General features: G+C 31.5%; 4 protein-coding genes across 4 annotated transcripts in view; 2 read left to right on the top strand and 2 right to left on the bottom strand.

The window, feature by feature from the left end:
- HELRODRAFT_71602 (hypothetical protein) overlaps nt 1-11,200 on the bottom strand; it is a gene marked incomplete at both ends in the record, with an annotated part of 13,828 nt that extends 2,628 nt beyond the window's left edge. The window contains 8 exons of the mRNA XM_009011804.1: nt 219-318; nt 1,092-1,183; nt 2,933-2,994; nt 4,965-5,098; nt 5,369-5,512; nt 6,006-6,078; nt 8,954-9,022; nt 11,156-11,200. Coding sequence (XP_009010052.1) covers nt 219-318; nt 1,092-1,183; nt 2,933-2,994; nt 4,965-5,098; nt 5,369-5,512; nt 6,006-6,078; nt 8,954-9,022; nt 11,156-11,200 — 719 coding nt within the window. The remainder of the gene's footprint in view (nt 1-218; nt 319-1,091; nt 1,184-2,932; nt 2,995-4,964; nt 5,099-5,368; nt 5,513-6,005; nt 6,079-8,953; nt 9,023-11,155) is intronic.
- Nucleotides 11,201-13,265: 2,065 nt separating this feature from the next.
- Nucleotides 13,266-14,975, top strand: HELRODRAFT_166571 (hypothetical protein; the record flags this gene model as incomplete). The annotated part of the gene is made up of 5 exons (XM_009011805.1): nt 13,266-13,348; nt 13,507-13,570; nt 13,928-14,046; nt 14,362-14,531; nt 14,839-14,975. 5 exons carry the CDS (start codon nt 13,266-13,268, stop codon nt 14,973-14,975), a joined length of 573 nt encoding a protein of 190 aa, XP_009010053.1.
- A 1,715-nt stretch (nt 14,976-16,690) lies between these two features.
- HELRODRAFT_71336 (hypothetical protein) lies at nt 16,691-21,218 on the bottom strand (the record flags this gene model as incomplete). The annotated part of the gene is made up of 13 exons (XM_009011806.1): nt 16,691-16,775; nt 17,143-17,196; nt 17,475-17,638; nt 17,895-18,009; nt 18,302-18,458; nt 18,880-19,006; nt 19,181-19,283; nt 19,359-19,462; nt 19,622-19,705; nt 19,899-19,993; nt 20,392-20,536; nt 20,714-20,904; nt 21,086-21,218. 13 exons carry the CDS (start codon nt 21,216-21,218, stop codon nt 16,691-16,693), a joined length of 1,557 nt encoding a protein of 518 aa, XP_009010054.1.
- Nucleotides 21,219-21,772: 554 nt separating this feature from the next.
- HELRODRAFT_71670 (hypothetical protein) lies at nt 21,773-22,580 on the top strand (the record flags this gene model as incomplete). Its single annotated transcript, XM_009011807.1, has 3 exons — nt 21,773-21,927; nt 22,010-22,133; nt 22,497-22,580. Coding segments are annotated over 3 exons (363 nt in total), but the record flags the coding sequence as incomplete, so codon positions are not given.
- Between the last annotated feature and the right edge of the window lie 2,148 nt (nt 22,581-24,728).

Raw genomic sequence — 24,728 nt, forward strand, 5'->3', positions numbered from 1 at the left:
AATCAATCAATCAATCAATCAATCAACCAATCAATAGATCAACAAACCAGTTAACCAGCTCTATTACTCATTGGCCAATCAATCAACAACCAGGCAATCAGGCGAATGAAATCATTTTAACATTCAACCAACTGGGCATTCTGTTCAATTCAATTCAAGTAAATTTGTTCTTCTAAGCGATATCTGCCTAGTAGACAAATTTTTTAATATTCTAAAACTGTTTTGACTTTATTTCCAGCTTTTGTAGCGTTAGTTGGTTGAATGTTTGAGAATGTAACTTTAGAGGAATGTGAACGAGAACACGAAAGACAGTCCCATCTATAATACCCTATTCATGTTTCATACTCCAAACAGAAAGACACAGAGAGAAAGTCAGACGAGAGATAACCGAAATATTTAAAATAAGGACAGCATTAAGTTGAAAAATATTTCTTCAACTTGTTTTTCATCAACCAGATGTTTAATTTAAAAAGGTATAATTTAATTTAAATGTATTTTTACACATTCAGTAAATAACTAATAAAATGATATACGAACCCTCAATTTATGAATTGCAACATGCTTACAACAACATACAGTACAATGATGAGTGATATAATAGCAGAACGAAACAAACGATTATTTACATATTCGTTACAAGGAAAAACCAAGGCAAACACACATATGCAATATTTGAAGAACTTTATTCATCGAATCAGCGCAAACAAAAACCTAAAAGCCTTCTCATGTACTATACATACAAACAATATACATACAAACAAACATACATACATACATACAAACATACAAACATACATACATATACACGTACAAACAAGCATACATACACACAAACAAACAAAAAAACATACCTACATAAACACATACATGCATACAAACAAACAAACACGTACTATATACATGCGTGTACTAATGAGCTAAAGCAAGCAGAACACTAAAAGTTCGTAAAAAGAAGAAACACGGAAACAAAAATGTTAATCAAGGAGACTAGCACAAAAATCTGTTTACCGATAAATTAGTACGTATGTACATTTTATTCTTCGAAAGTTTGAGTACCATCTACCAAAGTATTTTGATAGCAATTTTTTTACACCCAATGTTATTATGTATTTTTTCTATAATTTTCAAACTGAATGTCACTTTGTAAACCTCACATCTCTTTAAATGTAAAACTTTGGATAAACTGCTTAAACGTCAGAGTTTTAAAAATGCGCGAGCCAACCGTAGCAAATTTCTGGCACGATTACAGCAAATTTATGTACGTAAAAATGTACCACACACACACACACACACACACACACACACACACACACACACACACACACAGACACACACATACACGCGTATACATAATCGCAAAAAAACAAACAAATAAAAACTAATTCGGAACCAAAACAAACACACACGTGTGTATTGGATTTATTCACACATACATAAAGGCACACATACAAACAGTTGTATATATATACATACATATATATATAAACATATATGTCCATATATATATATATGTGTGTGTGTGTATATAACAGAACGAAACAAACAAACAAACATACAAACAAACAAACAAACAAACATACAAACAAACAAATAATAAACAATAAATATATATATATATATATATATATACACACACACACATAAAAACGTATATAAATATGTATATATACCCAAAATCATATACATACATATATGTATGTATATGAGTATGAACCGGATGCAAGCAAGCGCACACGGCGCGAGAAATCAATATACAACGAAGACTTATGTATGTATGTATGTATGTATGTATGTATGTATGTATGTATGTATGTATGTATGTATGTATGTATGTATGTATGTATGTATGTATGTATGTATGTATGTATGTATGTATGTATGTATGTATGTATGTATGTATGTATGTATGTATGTATGTATGTATGTATGTATGTATATATATATACATATTATATATAGGTGTATGTGTATGTTTGTGCGTGTGTGTACGTGATTTATGTTTCAGGTTTTGTCCAAGAGAATGGAGAAAAATTCAAATATTAACTCAAGATTTTTTCTTATTATCATCTATCAATCCGTTAGTCTGTCGGTCGGCCATTCATTTATTTATTCTTTTTCACTCATTCATCCATCTATCTATCCATTTATTCAATTAAAAGTTTTTAAATTCTCAGCTGAAACTACTATCAAACCATCCATCCAACCATCCATCCAACCATCCATCCAACCATCCATCCAACCATCCATCCAACCATCCATCCATCCAACTATCCATCTAATCATCCACCCAATCATCCATCCAACCATCCATCCAACCATCCATCCAACCATCCATCCAACCAATAAAAGTAGAAAAAATAAATAAACATAATAAATTAATTAAATTAATAAAACACCAAAAATAATATATATAAACTAAAATATAAATTAATTTTTAGAAACATGCCACACGTTCGTCACGTTTTAATGTTCCTCACCTTCTAGAATGATTGCAGATGGTGATAAAGTTAACAAAGTCCATATTTAATGATGGTGAATATGATGAAGATGATGACGACGTAAAGTGATGATGATGACGATAATAGAAGGATGATGATGGTTATAATTACAATAATGATGATGATGATGGTGATGATGGTTATGATTACAATACTGATTATGATGATGATGACTATGATGTTTATTTTGGTTTTTTTCGCCAAAATAAAAATAATAATTGACGATTATAATTAACGATGTTAATCAACGTCGTCATTATTGTCGCAGACAAACAGACAGACAGACAGAGAAACAAAAAGACAGAGAATCAGACAGATAAGTTGATAGATAGATTGTTAAAATAAGTGAACAAATAAACAAAAGATAAGAACATATTTAATTAATTAGTTAATTAAATAAATAGATGGTTGGTTAATTAATTAATTAGTCATACATACCTCTTCTCTTTTTGCAGTCAAAATCTAATCGTCTGCCATGCAATTTTTTCCTATGGTGCTAAAAATTTATTTCATTTATATATTTTAATTAATTAATTATTTAATTAAATATTTAATTAAAAAATAATTTAATATTAATTAAATATTGAAAGATATTACTAATATCTTTAGTTACTACTACATGTGTGTGCATTTGTATGTATGTGTTTGGGTTTGAGTGTATATGTTTGTGAGTGAGTGTGTTTGTTTGTGTGTGTATGTGCGTGTGTGTGTGAATGTCTGCGTGTGTGTGTGTGTTGTGTGTGTGTGCGTGTGTGTGCGTGCGCGCGTGGGGTTTCGCCATTTACATTTCATTTTATTTTTTTCGGCTAAAGCAATATTAGATTTTTTATTAGCCACATATAAGACAGCCGGCGTCCATATACATCAGAGAGATTAAATTGTTAACAAAGACATCTTTCCTATTGAAAAAATAGTACCAAAATAATAATACTAACTGTAATGTTGCCAGCAAAAATACTACAGGATGTAGTAACAGTGCAAGTAAGAATACTAAAACGAGATAAGAAGTATCAGTGAAGCCAAACGAAAAGAGGTTTATTTAGTAACAAAAAAATACCAGAAAATCCTACAAGGTTGACATGTATGTTGTAATAAATGTAGCAGTAATAGTAGTATATGTAGTAATAGAACTAGTGAATGTAGTATAAATACCAATAATTTGGTAGTGGTGATGATTAATGTAGTAATTATATTGCTATTAGTATCGATAGTATTTGTTATATTGTAATAAAAAGGAAGATGTATATTATATATCATAATATTATGATATAATATCATGATAATAATATATGATATATATATATATAATAATAATAATAATTAGTAATAACAGTGAGTCATAGTGATTACATAGTCATTTCCTTAAAATCCATCTGCGACGAAATAAATCATGTTCACTATTGAACAAAAAATCTCAAGGAAAAAGTTTGGAAAAAATTATGTTTTTCATGAAAAACAATTTATTTGTTCGCAGAAAAATTGAAAAACGAAAAAAATTGAAAAACAAAAAAATGAAAAAATTTCAAAATGTCGAACTGTCATAAAAAAGAATTACTATAAAGATTAGATGGAAATTTCGCAAAGAGAAGTTTTGAGATGTTGAAGTGAAGAAAGAGGAAAAAAGATAAAAAAGAAAAAGATGAACAGAGAGAGAGAGAGAGTAAGAGAGAGAAAGAGAGAGAGAGAGAAAGAGAGAGAGAGAGAGAGAGAGTGAGAATAGAAAATTAGTTAAAGAGAGAAAGAGGAAGAAGTAAAAAAAAGACTAAAACTAACATTGAATAAAAAAAATTAAAAAAGTGACTAGACAAAAAAGCGTAGATCATAAAAAAATAAATATTGAAAGCCAAAAAAAATATATAAGTAGAAAAATACCTCAAAAAATGATATAGATAATATGAGAAAAAATTTAATAAATTTGAAAATCTATGAAAAGAAAGAAAGTATCAAAAAGAAAGAGAGAGATTGAAAAGAAAGAAAGATACAGAAAAAAAGAGAGATACCGAAAGAAAGGGAGATACCGAAAGAAAGAGATGTGGAGAAGTTCCGAGAGAGAGTCAGGCGACATCTTTAGACGAACAGATGGCAAGAAATATTTATCGATAATAATTTTTGAGGTTCACATTGATTATTCCAGAGAGGCGGCACGTTCTATATATAGAGTTGTTGGGTTTTTTTTAACTTTGCCTGGTTTATACAATTCTGTACCTCTTGGTTTTCTATGTAGATTTTTTGTATGTAATTTGTATGTATGTTTTGTGTACTGGTATGTGTTTGTGAGTTTGATGTTGTTGTGCTTTGTTTTGCACGAGTGTATAATTTTTTTTGTATGTATTTTGTATGTTAGTACGCCCTAGCTTGGAGGAACTGGGTCTCTGGACGCTAAACGAACAAAGGTTGATTGATTTTGTATGTCAGTGCACATTTAGTTTGCATTGTTTACTATCATTACGTTCCATCGTCACTAACGTTGACTTCTTTCAGATCCTTATTCTGAAGGTGTAGTAGGGGCTCGGTGAAATTCTGCTTGACGGTGTCCTCCTTAAGATATTTCATCTCGGCAATCTGCTTGTAAGTCTCGCCTGCCTCAAACAGGGCCTGCCCTGGATGAGTTTTTAAGGGGTATGGATGCTTAGGTGCAGTTTTTTTTTGTGGCGGGTTGTGGATTGGTTGGTTATGTGCTGTTGTTTGTTTGTTGCTAGAGGTTTTAAATATCCAGTATAAACAATTTAAAGCTACAAACAACTGACCAACCACACAATAAATCAATCAACAACAAAAATTAACCGGCCAACCAGCCAAACAACCAACCAATCACACAATAAATCAATCAATTAAAAAGAATAAACCAACCAACCAAGCGACTAACTAACCGAAAAAAGAATCCTCGCCCAGCTCCTTTCCATACTTGACCATGCTCTCCCCGAGTTGGCCTTCCGGTTGGGGGTAGAGCGTGTGATTGGATGTACCACGGAGTTTCGATATCGATTTAACTGCAAGCATGCGAGCTCTCGAAGCTGTGTACGTGTTGTTTGTGTGTGTGTGTGGGTGTGTGTGTGGGTGTGTGTGTTGGTGTGTGTGTGTGGGCGTTATTTATGGATGCCTGATGTATTAATTGTATTGGATTCTACTGTTGTTCCTTCACTCCTACCTAGAACAGCACAACAGAAATGTATGTAGGCGTTTTGTTTACATTTGCACCGACATGATGTATCTCAATCGATCGTCTTCATGTATGTGCGTGTATGTAGGCGTACGTATATGTGTATGTATGTATGTGTGTGTACGTATATGTGTGTGTACGTATATGTGTGTGTATGTATGTATGTATGTGTGTGTATCAGTATGTTTTCACCAACATCATTCTAATCCTCGACATCTTCGCAATTAATGTCATTATTATATCATCATTATCATCATAATCGTAGTCTTCGTCGTCATCACCATCATCCCCATAATCAATATCACCATCATCAACACCATCATCATCGTCATCATCATCAGCGCCACCTGGGTTGGGTTGGAGCATCTCATGTGTCTTTACCATCAAGTCATCAACCAGACGAACCATGGCGTCCGTTCTCTATTAAAAAATTTATCATCGCTATTATTATTATTAGAAATTATTCCCTCGTTAACTAATAATAAAATAATAACATTAAATATAATTATCATTACTGTCGTTACTACTGTATTTTTCTGTTAACACAATGGATTTCATTAACTCTTACTGAAAATACTGCTCACACGGGGGCACAGGATTTTTCGGTCCCCTCCTCGAGGGGGGCACAGAATCCCCCGGCTCCCTCCCTTAGATCCGCCACCCCCCGTGAATTATAGTACAGTGATACTCCCTATTAATGACTTTGAAAATGTCATAAAAAATCAAGTCTTCTTAAATGAGGAGAAAGCATATTTACAATCAAATTAAAAAAAGGTACACAAGATGTATACATTATTTTCTTTTAGTAAATGTACACTGGATTGTATTATATTAATACAATATATAATTTGGAAAAACCATGTTGTGTTGTTAAGCTCAAAGATTTAATTAATTTATTTTGGGAAGAAATGAAGTAAGTGGCGGTGGTTGAACAACTGCTGACTTCATTTTGAGATGTTCTGTCAATCAGTTTTACAATTTTAGATCAATCAATCAGTCATTCATTCAGTATTTCGTTCAATCATTTCAATCAATCAGTTAATCACCGAGATTGAGCTATTGAAAATATGATTTTTTTTTCTATGTAGACATATAGACAAATAGGCTAACAGACAGACGTCTGTTAGCCTATTTGTCTGTAGTAGTAGTAGTGGTAGTAATAGTAGTAGAAGTAGTAGTCGTAGTAGTAATAATAATAATACCAATAATTTTACTAAGTCCATTAAAAAACACGAAATTCCCAAAAGACCGCGTAATAAAAAATATTTTTTTCTAAAAAAAAAAAATTTATCTTTCTAGAATTCCCTTAAACCAAAAAATAATTTTAATTTATTGTCGTTGTATTTTTATTTATTGAACGGCTCGATATTCTTGTCCTTAAGTGACTCATTCATGTGTGTCTTAAATACCTTCAAGTTTGCATGCATGCGTTAATGTGTATGCGTGCGTGTATTTGTGTGTCTAAGTGTGTGTGTGCGTGTGTGTGTGTGATGTGTGTGTATGCATTAATGTGTATGCGTGCATGTGTGTCTCAGTGTGTGTGTGTGTGTGTGGTGTGTGTGTGTGTGGTGTGTATGTGTGTTTGGGTATGTGTATGAGGTCGTTTCGTTTCGTTACGTTAGGTGTGTGTGTCTGCTTTCCCCTTCTGGCATATGAACGACATCCTTTCTTCTTCTACAGCAGACATATTCACGTTTCTGTATACAATGATGGTAAATATTCTGCAAGTTCAATTTGTTGCAGTACTTGAAAGGGGAGGATACGGATAGTAGGAATTAGGAATGGTGTTTATTGGTACTTAGATCTTAGTTGTACTCTGTACAAGCCAGTAAAGCATTTTTACCAGTTGTGTTATTTGCCAATTAAAATTATAATGACAAAAAAATTAGGAAGTTATTTTAAATGTTGAAAAATATAACATTGTTTAAACTTTATTTTAGTATATTGATAATAATTTTACTACTGCCAAAACAATGCTAAGTACTGCAATACTAAAACTTTTAAATAATACTGGCAATCCTTTTTCGACAGAACGCAAGCAATAAATCCCATGAATGAATTATGTCGATGAAACGTTCTATAAATAGAAACCAGAGCTAAAAATAGATTGAGTATTTGTATTAACAATACTAGCCTAAAATAGCTATAAGAAAAATAATTAATCTGTGGATTTTACTTTAGTATTAGGCGTAAAAGTAGCAGCAGCAGTATTAGTAGTAGAAGTAGTAGCGGTAGTTGTAGTAGTGGTGGTAGTAGTAGTAGTAGTAGCAGTAATAGCAGCAGTAGCAGTAGTAGTAGTAGTAATAGTAGTAGTAAAAGGAGTAGAAGTAGTAGCAGTAGTAAACTAAGAAATTGTTAAAAGCCTTCTAACTTAATGTTCGCCTCTTAAAGACGAAGCTAATGACAGTCACCACACATTCTCCCACGTCAAATTGTCTTGTTTGTTTTTTATTTTTTGTTGGTTTTGTATTATTGTGAGGTATTTTGTATTTTTTGTGTATGTTTGGATTTGTTTGTATATGTTTGTGTTGGTATTTCTGATATTTCTAGGCATTTCTGATATTTCTGGTATTTCTAGGTATATTTTGTCAGTCTGTATTTTTGCACTCTTCTAGAAATGCCTTAGATTTTCTGTTAGGTAAATACAATACCACTACCAATGAGAAGAAAAAGAAGAAGAAAATAAAATAATAACAACAATAATAATGTGTAGAAGTTTTTATGTGCTTAAGTTTAGATACTAGAGGGCTTAGATACACTATTGCAAGTACAAGAGGATTTTTTTTCAAAAAGAAAAAAATAGTTTTTATTTAACTTTTTTTTTTAATTTTTCACGTAAACAACGTAAAATAGCAAACGCAATTATAGTAGTAGTAGTAACAGTTGTCTGGTAGTAGTAATAGTAGTAGCAGTAATAGTAGTAGATGTAGTATTAGTGGCAGTAGTAGTAGCAGCAGTATTAGAGTAATAAAAGTAGTAGTAGTGGTAGTAGTAGTAGTAGTAGTAGTAGTGGTGGTGGTGGTAGTAGTAGTAGTAGTAGTAGTAGTAGTAGTAGTAGTAGTGGTAGTATTAGTAGTAGTAGTGGTAGTAGTAGTAGTAGTAGTAGCAGTAATTTATGATGATAATAAAATTAACGAAATTAATCTAATTGTCGTGCCTCCTTATTGTCGTATCACAGCCACATTATAATGGTCGAGTTAAATTCATCAAAGATAATGAAAAAAATATAAATGAAAATAAAGAAAAATGGAAACTTGAACCTCGAAAAAAATGAAAAAAAAAACTTCAAATGTACCTTCTCCATTTCCATGAACTCTTCATCCAGTTCGGTGCCTTTGGCGCCTCCAATCTTCTCGCTTACGTACTGTTTGTTCGATTTATGTTTTGTATTGTTGGTATTTGTATTTTTTGTATTAGCATAATTGCCTATACATATTTTCTTTTTATTTATGTATTATTAAAATTGTTTTTTTTCGTATTTTTATATTTGCGCGATTGCGTATTTTTTTATTAGTGTATTTTCCATAAAAATTGAATTCAACCTTTGTATACTTTTGTTTTGTTTTTGTTTTTTGTTTTTTTTATTGTGTAAGCGCATCGTTTTGTCTACGTAGTACAGAATGATCTTATCTTGCTGTTTACCAGCTTAATTAGATTTTTGGCAGCAATAAGTTGTGATCTATTTTGCCAACTGCACCTCAAAACAATTCAAACAAACACAAAAACTCACATAAAAAGCTCTATTAAAAAAAGTAGACAAACATACAGACAGAAATAAACGTTAAATCAGACAGACAGACCAACAGACAGATATACGCAGATAGACAAAATCATGCATACATTCACGCAAACTGTCTAACACACACTCACACACAGATATAAAATACATACACACGCGTGTATTGATATAAAATTGCGTGTACAAAATCTTGCACGTGCGATCGATGCGTGAATTCGTGCATGTTGTACACTTGCATGCGTGTGTGCACTACACATACACGCATATACAATTGCGTATAGCCTGCCTACGTACATACAATTTGCATCACACACGCATACACACACATACATACGTACATACACGCAGGCATACATGAGTTGCATATTGATCCAATGTAATATTTTTGATTGCTGCTGTTGTTGTTTTTGTTTGTCGTTATATCAAATTTATTATTGTTCCTCAGTTCTGCTTTAATGCACGCATTTGACAATTTTTTCTGAACGTTTCTTCTAATAATGCACACATTTTTGTGATTTGATGTAATTTTTATTTGATTATTTTTAACTGTTTCTTCAAAATAGATCTGTTTTTGATAGTGTGAAGTATGGTTCGTGGCTGTGAATATTTTAATATATTCTATTTTTTTTATTAGCCGTGACGCTACTTGCAGCCCTAGCTACTGTCATGATTGCATTATTATTATGTTGCGTGTTTTGAATGAGGAAGAAAGAGGGTTCATATGATCAATTTCTGCCTTGATTGACAATATATCCATTCCGGCCGTGAAACTTGGTTCTGGATTCAAATACTAAAGTAAAATATACGATTCGAAATTGAAAGAAACAAAAGCCCAAGAAAGAATGGTTGCCAAATCGTCACGACTGCTGAAGATCACGACTGATCTTGATGTTCCAGCACAAATGAAGTTACAAATTTTAGGAAGATTCATCCCTTCACAATTAAAATTTGAGCTACAAAGATACAACTTTTCCCTGGCATGGATGGCTAATGCTTTGGACAGCCTAGTGGTAGGATCAGTCAAAAATTGGCTAACAATGCCAGTCAGCGGTTGTGTGTTAGAGATGTTGGTCTGCCGTTGAAGATTGGAGGCCAAAAGGTTGTTTCCCTCAAGGACTCTGCGTTAAAAATGAGAATCAAACTCTGCAACTATTTTAAAACAAGTTCAAATACAAAAATTCGATCTTTTTGATTAGAAACGGCAACAGACAGACAATAGACAGCAATAGACAATAGCAATAGACAGCAAAATGTGCGACACCTTGCTTTCGAAATCGGACTCAACATCTCAGTCGCTAAAATCAAAAAAAACCGGATTGATGCTTGTTGGAATGACATTGTTCCTTTGCGAAGTCAAGGTACCCTTATCAAATCTGTGACAGCGACAATATCCTCATCTCAAATAACTCATAGAACACTATCCGACCAGACGTTGCCATTCTGCTCGGTCGAAAGATGGAGGTCATAGAATTGACTGTAGGCCACGAGATGAATCTGACCCAGTCTAAAATCTACAAACAATCAAAATACTGCAACAGCTTGAAATCATGCTTGAACACCTCCTATAAAAACTGTTCTATTACGTTAAAAACATTTGAAGTTACTCCGATTTGATTTATTAATCCCGTTAATTTGTTATCTATTATTTAAAACTGATTAGCCTATTTCATTAACAAACTAACTAATTAACTCGATTATTAAATCTGATAAAATAAAATTACAATTAAATATTTTTAAATGAATTAAATCAACATGAACCTGGTTGGCTTTGTTGATCTGCTTTTTAAATCCGGCCAACGACATTCTGTCTGCTGTGAATTCGTGAAATTGTGAAAATAAAATTAATTATAATAATAATTATTATTATTGTTGTATAATAATTAATCTGTACAGTTATAGTTAAGTTAATAAAAAAATATATTTATTTTTCCTTAAATCAAAATTTAAATAATATATATTCGATATAATTTCCAATCAAATGTGTCAACGAGCAACGCCTCTCAGCTTCTCTCTCTTTCTCACTTTTCTTTCTCCCTCGCTCTCTTTCTTTCTCTCTATCTCTCTTTTTATTTTTTATTTTTCTCATTCACTCACTCTTTTTCTGTTGAATTCCAAAGTTTAAAGGCGACAGACCATCGGAAACCTTTTCCTCCTCGAATTAAATGAAGCGACCGTCAGATAGAGATAGCGATTGGGTGAGCGAACGAACGAACGAGTAAGATGATGAGTAGAATAAAGTAAGAGAGAAAGAAAAAGAGAGAAAGAGAGGGAGAGAGAGAGAGAGTGAGTGAGAAAAAGCGAGAAGGGAGAAAAGACGGAGAGATAAGGAAGAAAATGGGAGGACAAGCTGCAACAAACACACATCTGCATGCATTCCTCCGCCACGTAAATTTAAGAATTGTTACATGCAATTCTACAGTCAGCCTTGTCACATATTCTTAAGTTTATATATATAAATATATATATATATATATATATATAGAGGGAGAGAGAGAGAGAGAGATAGAGAGAGAAAGAGAGAATGAGAGAGATATATATAGAAGAGATAATTATATATTTACATCTTTGTTTGGATGTATAAAAGTTATTCCTGTCTGTCTCACGTATGATTGTTTGCGTCTGTTTGTTTGTCGGTCTGGTCAAAAATATTTTTTTTAAATCCTACATTTATGGAAAACTTTTCAATATCTGACCCATTAAGAGACCGTTATTAGGTTATTTTCGAAGAACTGATGCTCCACAACTTATAAAACGCATCTCGTTATGAACATTTGCGAGTTTTGTTGTCTCTAATTAGTGCAGACAACTTTTGTTTCCAATTAACACCTTTCTATATTGCAGTGGATAATTTCAAATATGGCTAAAATTTATTTTATCTATAACTGTTTAGTCAGAAAAATCTATGCCATTAATAAATAATTAAAATATCATATGGAAAAAATTTTTCTCTTTCAAAAGAATGTTGCCATTGAAGTGACACAAATTTTGTGAGCAATAAGTGACAGTATCTTACGACTACTCAAAATGATTCTTTCGGACAAACATTTTTTATTCACACGTGAACCACACACCCACGCACATGCACACACATACACACACATACACACACGCACATACACACACACATACACACACATACATAAGTCAGAACATATATGGCAGATTTATTCATAAAGTTGGTCATTTCGCTGTATGGTCACCATCAAACTTGCCCTTCATTGTCTGTTTGTCATCCTCGCCTTGGTAATAAAGTTTTTAAGTTTCTTAACAAGAGCAATAAGCAGTGATGATGGTTTTATTCTTGCTGGGTAAACATTTTTAAAGCAACTTAAATAATTAAAAAAAAAAAAAAAAAAACATTACATCACGACCGCATTGATGAGACACAGCAAGCAGCACAGAGGAAGTAGGAACGAAATTTTCTTCGAAGATTTGCAGAAATAATTTATATTTCAATTTTAGTTCGAACTCTTCTTTCATCATTTCATTCATTCCAATTCTCAGAATTAAACAAAAAGAGTTTTTTTAACGTGAATGTATACATGATTTTGTCTATCTGTGTCTGTCTTTTCCAAAATACCATTTCACTTCCCAGTAAGAACGATCAACAAGCGATTGTTTGGTACCCCATTCAGACATTGTTTAAAGTTTTTTGTTAAAAACTACAAAGTTAAGTTTCTTTGTTCACTTGCCGATGGTGTCATTTTTAAAAATGAACTTTGAATACTCCATTATCGCTAACCTGCTTACGGCACAATTTTGTCATCATCGTCAAACCACAAATATCATTTATGTAGTTTTTGGTGATGAAGTTTTTGTAACCGAGCAAAATAATTTTCAAAGTGATGATCTGGCTCATAAAATTTAAATGTCAACTCCGAAAACAATCATCATCCTGAGTGGAAAACGTAAATCAGGCAAGGATTTTGTTGCAAGTTTACTGCAAGAAAAGTGGGTCTAACCGTCTAATTATTTATCAATTATGTTAAATTTCTGTTTTAATTATGAATTATGATTATATGAATTTATTATACAATAAAAATAAATATATTAAAAATTAAATATAAAATAAATAAAACCTCATTTTATTATATATTTTTGTTTTTTAGACTGGATCCAAATAGATGTGCCATACTCAGATTATCATATCCTCTGAAAAGTCAATATTCCAAGGTACTTACAGTCCAAACTAATAAATTAATTTTTTTAAATTCGGAATATCATCTCAACTGAATGAAATGATCTTCATCTATCTTCTATGTCATCCTTATCAATTAATCAATCAGATTATATTTTTTGGTAACTTATATTTTATGGTTTTTGAATGTTTGTGTATTGTAGATATATAAGGTTAATTTGAACATTTATGTAAAAAATATGCTGAGTAAAAACTATGCATATTTAATATTATAGAGAGAGATTTGTTTTTCATAATGTAAATAAACTTTTAACAAACTTTTTTAAACAAAATAAAAATTTTGAAGCTAAAATCATCATTTTCTTCCTAAATTTAAAAATTAAATGTTTCAGGATCACGGATTGGATCTGGAAAAATTATTAGATGCCAGTGATTTTAAGGAGCTGTACAGGGCTGACATGATACGTTGGGGAGAGGAAAAGAGAAACCAAGACCCCATGTATTTCATTAGGTTTGGTGACATTTGTCGTTGGTTTTTTGTAATTTAGAATTTTTTTTTGTTTATTATTGTCGGGACACCAATTTTTCTAGCAATACAATGCATATGTCAATTGTGTAATGTGTTTATTAGTTGTCAAATGAAATTACTTAATCTGCTTCTAAAATTATTTTAAAGAGTATTCTATCTACAAAAACTTAACAAATTATGGAATTCAATTACTATTATTCATAATTGTATTATGTTCATAATATTTGTTATTACGCTGATGATAGATATCATAGCCATCATTATTTTTGATTATGAACATTCACCACCTGACAACAGAGCAATTTCATCAGAACCAGGAGCGGAAAAACCCATCTGGGTGGTCAGTGATGCCAGGAGGAGGTCCGACATGGACTGCCTCCATCAACTTTTCCCAAATATTATCCTATCTCTCCGAATTCATGCTGAAGAGATTGTGAGGAGAGAGAGAGGATGGCAGTTTGTTCATGGTGAGATTTTAAGTAGTGATGGTGGTGATGTGAAGTTGTGTTCCATACATTGCAGGATAGATAGCATTTTATGAGAATTTTTGTTTAATTGAGATGGTTCAATATTCTTCAAATTTAACTGGCTTAATCACATTGTTTCAAACGATCTCTACATTTTTACAATAAAAATACTAGTATTTTTGTTATAAAATTATAGGTGTAAGTTAATTAATTAGTTAATTTTTCTCGAAACCAGCACTTCTTTCTTCTTACTTGTAAAAAAAATCAAGAAGAAGATGAACACAATTTTTTTTTCCATTCAAAACAGGAGTAGATGACGCAGAATCCGAATGTGGATTGGACGGTTACAACTCATTCGACCACCATCTTGAAAACGACGGTGACGTCAACAAGTTGAATGACGTCATAGATAACATTTTAAGAAGTCATCATTTGCTGAGTTGATGACGAAGTTTATACTCAATTTAATCGGAAAATTTTTGAGATAATTCTCGTTGACATGTTAATTCAAATTAATTAATTAATTAGTTAATTAATTGGTTTTCCGACTGATATTTTAGAAGAATAATCCTCACTGAATACATACTACTACTACTATTACATTGATATTGTTAATAAAAAGTTAATTTCATACAAGATTTAACGTTGATTTGAGCAGATTTTATAAAACCCTTTAATAATAATTAATCGTAATCAAACAATGATTTTAAAATTATTCCAAATTACAAATTAGCATTCATAAATATGAATAATTATTTGTAATTTATTATAGTTACAAAGTTAAAATGGGCAGCAACAAAGAGGAAGAGAAAATCGATTGACTTAAAACTCACCTGGACTCCTAACGGTAGAAAAAAATTTTTTACATAGCTTAATATGGCTAACCAAAAACATTGTGATCTAAAATCGTAATAAATTCTTTTCGATCAATCAATCAATAAATAAATAAAACAAGTATTCTATAAACGAGTTGGTGAATAATCTTAACTAAACACTCAAAAAAATTAAATCAAGCAATCAATTTTTTTTCATAGAATGGAAATTTAATTTACATTTTATTATACGTAGTTAGAAGAAGGACGATTACTTAACATTGATAATTGATAAAATCCTAGGTGCAATAACCTATCACATCATCATTAATTAATCATTATCGTTATGTACTCACTTATCATCATCCTATCCGCTATCTATCATCATCTTTACGAGAAACAATGCCAAGAACATGGATGTAGATAGATTAAACTCACAAAAGACTTAAAATACCTATTAGTAAATAGGTTTTAAAAGTGACTTAAATTACCTAGTAGTAAATAGGTTTTTAAAGATTAAATTTAGACGCAAATCACGTGCGAGTTTTGTGAAATTGAAAAACTAGATACAAAATGTTGAAGAACATTTACAAATCACAAACACACATATTATACAAACTCATTTACCTCTGCGTTAAATCTCTGAAGAGATTTTACGTTACATGGCATAAGCATCGTTCGTTATGTATTTAAAGTTAGCAGTGAATGATACTAATAGAAGAAATCTGATTGTAAGACATGGAAACCTACTCTTATTAGTGCTAATTGTTAAATTAATATGAAAAATATAAATAGTAAAAACGCCTGTCTACGTGTATTATATGTATATACGTTTATATTTAAATACATAAAAATAAATAAATATCTATAGACAATGTAAACAGACAACAGAGCTAAGCTATATGTTGGAGTTGAGTAGTTGATTTGAAATCTTACAAATTTCAAATAACAAAATATTCAATTATTTATTTATGAAGTAATAGATTTGATGATATAATTAGATTGTGATATAATTTAACAGTGAATTCACGTCGAATTAATCATTAATTAATTGATTGATATAATCACTACTGAAGTTTCTTGTTGGTAGGGCTTGACCTTCCGACACTGACCTTTCCTACGAAACTCTCCAATACATTCAACTTCTGCCGAAGGTCATTAAATTAAAATATTTGATAAAAATTTTCATAAAAGAAAAAATCATTGATACAAGAAAAAATAAACCTTAAAAATTATTTGATTTCACTCAAATTTAAATAAAACTCACTCCTCTAAAAAAAAGTAAAAAAATATAAAAAAAATAAATTTCTGCAAAATACAAAGAAGCAAAGGAACTAAACAATTATATCAAACCTGAGATATCAAATATAGCAGACCGAGATACAAAGCAATGCCAACAGCCAGTATCAAGTCGAACACAGCTGGCTTGACGCTTCAAAATTTGAAAGAAAAAAAAAGAATTCTTTCAATCACAATTATTAATAAATCCAATAAAATTATCTGGTTAGTGTTTTTTTTCCTGAAATTACATTTAAGTAAATAAAATAAAAAAAGATTTAAAAAAAAATCCATTTATGTAAAAATTGTATTTATTGGTTTTATGTTATGTCGTACCAATGGTAAATTAACAATTTCAACATTTAACAAATTAAAACTTTATAAAAACAAAGATATATTTGTCAAAAGAACTAAATAAATTTCCTAAATGTTACAAATAAATTTAAAGTAAGTAAAATAAATTGTTTGATAATTGATTAATATTTAAGATAACTTTCTATAAATAATAATAACTGACTGACCTATAGACACCCAGCGAATATTCTGCCCCGGTGTAGAAAACAAATTCTGGTTCCCTGTTGTATGTATTGTTGGATGTGTTGTTGTTTGTGTTGTAGTTTTAATTGTTTGTGTAGTTGTTGGTGTGATTGTTGATTGTATCAATGTTAGAAGAAAAATACCATCACTTCATAAAATTCATCCAGACAAACAACACCACTAGACACATACATACATGACAAACATAGCCAGCCAAGCTAGAGTAATCGTCACACATTCAGGCAATCAAATCATGGCCAGACAGACAGAAGACAGACAAACAGACAGACAGACAAACGCACAATATGACGCGAACCTCTTATCAGCTTTGAATGTATGCCTCTTAACACTTCTAAGATGTTTACTGAACCACCCTTCAAATGTACTAATCAGAGGAGAATCCTTCTTCAAAAGTTGGGCAGACCTTGGGACACTGGAGATGTGCTCCAGCCATGAAGAAACCAGTTCCTTGTTGACACTCTGTCGATATTTTTTGGAATTATGATTATTTAACAGGCTTTGTCAATATATTTTTACAGTTATGAATCTTTAGTGGTCTCATAGTGAATGAAGATTGTAAAATTTTGATTCAATAAATTCTTAATTTAAAATGAAATATGCATAAATTAATGTATATCTAATCCAACAAACCCCAAAGATATCTAACCAAACAAACCACAAAAATATCTAAACAAACTCCAAAAGATATCTGAGAAATAAACCAAAGATATCTAACCAAATGATCAACAAAGATATCAGATCCAGGGTTTGACAGGTTGAATATCTGCCCGGCTAGTCCATCAGCAATTATTCTTATGTTCCTTGAGAGACCTTCTACGTCCAACTTGTCCCTTTAATACAAATTTAATCACAATAATTACATCATCAATTTTAAATTTATCACCGGCTAGGACAAAAAAGTTAATTTAAATCATTAAAAATCCTGAGTTACTACGTCAAAACCGTCTAACAATGAAACTAACATTCTTAATAATAATCACTCAATACCCTTTAAAGTATAAAGCAAATTTACGTCAAGCAAAATGGTTCGTTGTAAGAGCCAAACCAAAATTCAAAATTTTAGAATCAGTACAATTAAAAGAAACTCTCAAACCATAATGCCCACCCTCATTTTTAACTAACATGGTATCTGTGATAGACCTCAACCTCATATCTCTAGGACTCTTAAAGGAGGAAACTGTGAATGCGTAGAGCTTGTTGATGCTGAATCTTTCATGCTCCCACGATAGATGCCGCTCTGCTAGGTTAATCTTTTTATGAATCATCTCAAATAATCTTGCTGACGTCATTGTTGATGTAATGTTGTTGTTAGCGTCATTTGCGTTGGCATTATCATTGTCGTCACTGTTATTGCCATCATCAGAGTTGGTACTATCTTCGTTGCTATTTCCATTGAACGTTTTTGAATGTGACGACGACGACGATGATGAAATGGGTGATTTTATTCTTTCTGATATGGCATGGAAATCCTGTTAATCATTTCAACCATTTTTTAATATTACCAAATAACCACAAAATCATTAGTGAATTATTTAAATTTTCAACCATATAAAATAAAACACAATCAAACAACCTTGGCAAGATGAGAGTCTAAAAAAACACATAAAAAACTTAAATAAGTAATTAAGATGAAGACGTCAAAAAAGTTGAAAAACGCTAATAATAAATAACGAAAAAAAACAAAGTTAAAAACCATCAACCAGCAAAACAAACCTTGATGATCAGATCAGCGAAACTGCCTTCCTTGGGTGGTTTTGACACGTGGGCAAAAAGTCCAGGACCAGATCCAATGGAATCTATGCAAATCACTGCTTTGAACTGGCTAAGCTCTGAAAAATAGTGATTAGGGAATTAGTGAACAATGGATTAGTTAGTGGCTGACAAAGGAGTGAATGATTAGTGAATGCTAGAACCTAAAATAAATAAATATACAAAGTAACAAACAAACAAACTGATACCTACTAAGCAAACAAATAAAAACATACACTCACACATACACACAAACATACAAACAAACAAACCTTCAGAATGATCTTCCAGCCATCTTTTGGTGCCTTGGTAGTTAAGTTTTCCTGCTCCAGTCAGAAGAAATTGCAAATTCATCCTAGATATTTCAGAAAATATAATTAGTAAAATGTAAATAATAAAATAATGACAAAATAATAACAAAACATCTAACTTGGGATGGCTTTTTGAGTGGCTATAAAGTTTCGAGAAAAGTCGAATGAGTTCGAGGATGGCCACTACACCACTACCATTCGAATTGCTGCCTCTTGCTAGGGACTTTGGAAGATATGTACATGTGTGTGCGCGCGCGTGTGCGTGTTTATTTGAAATATGACAAGATGATGATGATCACATCGTACCATCATCCCCCACATCATCACCATCATCGTCGTCATCATCACCCACATCATCATAACGATCATTATTATAACTCACGGGGGCTACACCAATAGCATCGTAGTAGGCAACCACTAGAACAGTGGGTAATTGCTCCTCCAATCCGTGCCCTATTAACTTGCCCTGGGGTCACATTTTGATCAATACGGCCAGCATTACATTTAACTAACATTTTAATAATAACATCGAATTTACAAATACTTATTATTTTTCTAAAAAAATTAAATAAAAATTAAAACAAATTTTTACTCTTTATTTAGGAATTTATATCTAGAACAATAGCAAAGAGAATCTAACTTAACACACACTCACTCACCTGCAGGTTGACAATCTCGAAGTCATTCAAAGCTTTCGACTGAGGCCCGTTAATAATGAATTGAAATCCATACAAGTTTGAAGACCTTACTATAGCTATCATTGGTGAAATTATTAAGATGTCAATATTGATATCTTACATGTGAAGAGTGATATCTTAAATGTCAAGAATGGTATTAAAAATGTTAAAAATGATGTTTAAATGTTGAGAATGGTGTCTTAAATGTTGAGAATGAGGTCTTAAATGTTGAGAATGAGGTCTTAAATGTTGAGAATGATGTTCTAAATGTTGAGATAAATGTCTTAAATGTTAAGATAAATATAATGAAAGTTAAGTATGAGGATGCTGCTACTAAAATATTAAAAAAATCATGATATCTTAAATGTTGGGAAAGATATAGTAGATGTTGAAAATGATATCTAAGGTGTTGAGAATGATATAATAGATGTTGAAAATGATAACTCAAATGTTGAAAATTATATCCTAGATGCACCTTCCAGGGCTGATTCAGCAGAGTCAGCATTTCCAAAGGATTTCAAATCCTCGTAAATGTTCAACAACTTGTCGTCCTCATATGCAAAGTAGACAGGCAGTTGGGTCTCATCTGATAACAACTGATGCTCCAGTTCAATCAGATGCTACAAATGTTGTTAGGCAGAAATTGGGAAATGTGAAACTAAATTAAAAATCATGACTGAAACAAAAAAAAATTTTTTGATGGGATTGAAATATGAACTTGAACTATTTTATAAAAACTATAGAAATAAAATATGTTCTGAGTCACAATTCAAAGAAAAGTTAAAAATTCAATTCACCTCTTCATCCTCTCGACTGATCTGATCAAAGGTCCTGGGGAGAAGTACCAATAATCCATTAGCATTCTGCTGAAGGATTTCTTTGTACTTTGAGAATGCCAGTTCTTTCAACTTGCTGACCACACATTTTCGAGTGTAGACAGATGCAGTGATCGGACGTGCCTCAACGTTTATTATTGCATTCCTACATCCTAGGAATTTCATTTTTAATAAATTTATTTTATATTAATAATAAATTCGTAAAGTAAGTCCATTAAATAGCTAATAATAATATAATATACATTGCCAATTTTAATTTTAAATATAAATTGTTTTAAATTAAAAAAAATCTATTTTTGGATTCATCAGCTTGCAACAAAAAAAATCTCTCACCATGTGAGACTCCTTGTAGGTCAAACTGCTGCATGCGGTAGACTGCAAAATCACTGGCCGGACAAACCGGCGAAATCAGAAACAAAATTGGGACAAAAAACAGAAAAGAGAACGGAAAACTGTTGCGAAACATCTCCAGAATTTCGTCTGTACTATCGAAAACCATTTTGGTTAAGGATCGAATTCGAGTCCTAAATTTATAAAACTAAAAGTGAATTTTTGTCATATGAATGGTTCTACTAAAAGTATCAATAACTCATGCCTAAACTGTCTACATAAATCAGTAACATCTCTTATTTCACTAAGTTCCACTTTTACACTACTTTCACTTTCACGTTGTCGTGTTTTTAATGGCAATGCGCTTCTGAAGCTTTCAGACCAAGTTACATTATAACTCTGAATTTTAAAAGAAAATGGACAAAATTATTATTACTGATAAAGTTGTAGACTTGAATGACGCGAACGATTTTGTTAAATGTTCGTCTGCGGGTGCCGTAACGATATTTCAAGGTGACGTGCTGAGTGTGACATGACGTGATGGATGCCCGCCATGGATGGTGATCCTGTTGCTTTGTTTCCACTCTCTCTCTCTCTCTCTCTCTCTCTCGTTTTTCATTGCTCGCTTCTGTGAATTTACTAAATTCTCGTTAATTGATATACCTTTTATTAATTGTATTAATTGAACCCATAGGTACCACAAGAGATGTCTTTGAGGGTAAAATTGTGAAGAAACTGTCCTATGAAGCGTACGCCGGTATGGCAGAAAAAGAATTGAAAAAAATTTGTGAGCATATGCGAGAAAAATGGAACATACTTAAAATTTACGTAGAACACAGATTAGGGTAAGGATAAAACATCACATTGGTGCTTTTCAAATTAGTTTTTTTTATTTATTGACAAGTTACTCTGATTAGGCATTTTTAGGGAGGTACCAGTTGGTGAAGTTAGTGTCATAATAGCAGTGTCGGCTATCCACAGGGCAGACTCGATTCAGGCCGTCGAATATTGTATCAACAATCTCAAATTGACTGTACCAATTTGGAAAAAAGTAATTAAAAATGAGTATTTTTTAAATTTATTTGATTTAATTTTTGAAATATTGATTTGAAAAAATGCTAAAAAACAAAGAACAATGTTTAAAAAAACTGACATCTTAATTTTGAATTCAAGCTGGGAATACTTAAAAGTGATTTTGTAATGTTGTTGAACAATCTATGAAATCGTTTATCGTTTTCTACATATATATATATATATATATATTCATATATATATATATATATATATATATATATATATATATATATACATTCAGATGTATATGTGTTTAAAATCTATATCATTATTTAAACATATATATACATATATATATATATATCATAAAATATATCAATCAAACTTTGATATTTCAAAGGAGATATATAATGATGATACTGGGTTGTGGAAAGAAAACAAAGAAAGTTGTCAAACAGTCCAACATCTTAACACTAATCACTAACTTATATATATGTATATATATATATATATGTATGTATATATATTTATGTGTGAATTGATGAAAACACTTTTATAGCAGATTTATTTATTGTGTACTGATTTAGAAGATATTATCGTTAATTATGCAGAAGAATGAAAGGAGAAGAAAAAAATACAATGAAACCAACGTCGTCGCTTTTATAATGTGATAGTTCTAATAAATGTTCTAATTTGAAAGAATTTTTAATTTCAATTGCCAAAAACATTAAATGGTAAAACTCAACAAATGATATAAATATATAGGCAAACGGGGCAGGATATCATTAATTAATTAATTAATTGATTGATTAATTAATACAGATAGGAAAAAAGGGTCGAAACTGTGTCAAAATTAAAAACAGTGGTGTGAAATATGTTAACGAAAACGTGAAGAGATCGACAAATCTGTGTATATTAAATGTGGATGTGTGTGTATCATTGTGTGTGTGTGTATATATCGTTGTGTATGTATGTGTTTGTGTGTGTGTGCAAGATGTGAACGAGTTGATTACGAAATGAACATATACGTCTTAGTTACTAACATTAACCAATCGTCTTGACATCTTAATTAGAAAAATATATTTAAGTTAGTTAACGAAAAAAATACACACCAGTTTAGCAAATAACACTCCCGCCGCGCTGTGATACGTACTGCGTAGTAGCTCTGTTTAAAAAATGTGTCTTGATTTGTATGAATGAATGAATGTCTGTGTGCGCGCGCGCGTATGTGTGTACATGTGTATTGCCTACAAATGCGTGTGTCCGTATGCAAACATGAGAAGATTAAATCAACAGACGTACACACTTGATGAAAAACGGGAAAAAAATATTGCGCAGATAAGTGAGAACCTCGTCAGGCACACAGAACAATCAAAAACTGGCATCAGATAATTCCACCAACCGGCATCAGATAATTCCACCGACTTTATAGTCGATGGTCAGTCGTCTGTCTAACCTAACCAGCTCTCCTATTAGAATTATTAATGTCAAATTAATGAGAACCATGCTTAGTTCAATTAAATACGAACATTTACCGACGCTGTCGTCGTCAAATACTCAATCACCTTCACCATCTGTGTGGTCATTAACGCAAAATATCATAGCAACTATTCACCATCAGATGTATCTAACTAGACGAGTATGTTAAGTCAAAATGTCAAGTATAAAAAAAAACCTTAAATACATGTAAATAATCATATTGGAAAGCAGGTGCATGTGTGTGGCTATGTGAGATTGTGTGCTTCCACAAAAATGTATGCCGTATGTATTTATTTATGTATGTGTGTGTATTCGCGTGTAGACGTGCGTGAGCATACACGCACGTATCAGCGTAGACAATATTTACCAGAAGATGTACTGTGACTGTTATGTTATATACAATTAACTAGGAATATGCATTGGAAGTGCATAACTTTTTGCGCGCTAGACACACCAAAACCAAACAAAAAAAGGCACTTCATGTAAATTATATATATATATATATGTGTGTGTGTTTATGTGTGTGTGTGTGTGTGTATGTGTGTGTTGGAAGGAGACCATATTTTATACAGTATTGTATGAATTCTACCGAATTGTTGGCATTAATCAATTTAAAGTTTGTCTTATCAGTTTTCCTTACTAGAATTTTCTGGAAATTGTTCAATTTATTGAAAATAAAATTATTATCCAAGTTCATCACAAGAATTTAATAAAACTGTTGTTGTATAAATATTATAGTATAAATCAACAAAGAATGATAACATCATTACCAACTCGACGCCTTAACAATAACTTACATAACAATGAAGAATAAAGGGGTGACAAAAACAAAGATGAAGAATACGACACCAATTAAGTAACTCACTTTGCTGAAGAAATAACTTTGTTTTGTTTAAAAAAACTGTGAAACCAAACCGGCACTGAAGATGATTTGAGAAAAATCGAAATAAGGCTTATCCGCATGATAAATTTGGATAACAACAGTTTTCTTAAATTCTCATGATAAACTTGGACAATGTTTCTATTTTCAACAAATTGAACACTTTCCAGAAAATTCTAGAAAGGAAAACTGAAAAGACAAACTTTCAACTGATTAATGCCAAAAATTCGGTAGAATTCATACAATACTGTATATATATATATATATATCCAT

Source organism: Helobdella robusta, assembly GCF_000326865.2.
Source record: "Helobdella robusta unplaced genomic scaffold HELROscaffold_10, whole genome shotgun sequence".
Taxonomy (NCBI): Eukaryota; Metazoa; Annelida; class Clitellata; order Rhynchobdellida; family Glossiphoniidae; genus Helobdella; species Helobdella robusta.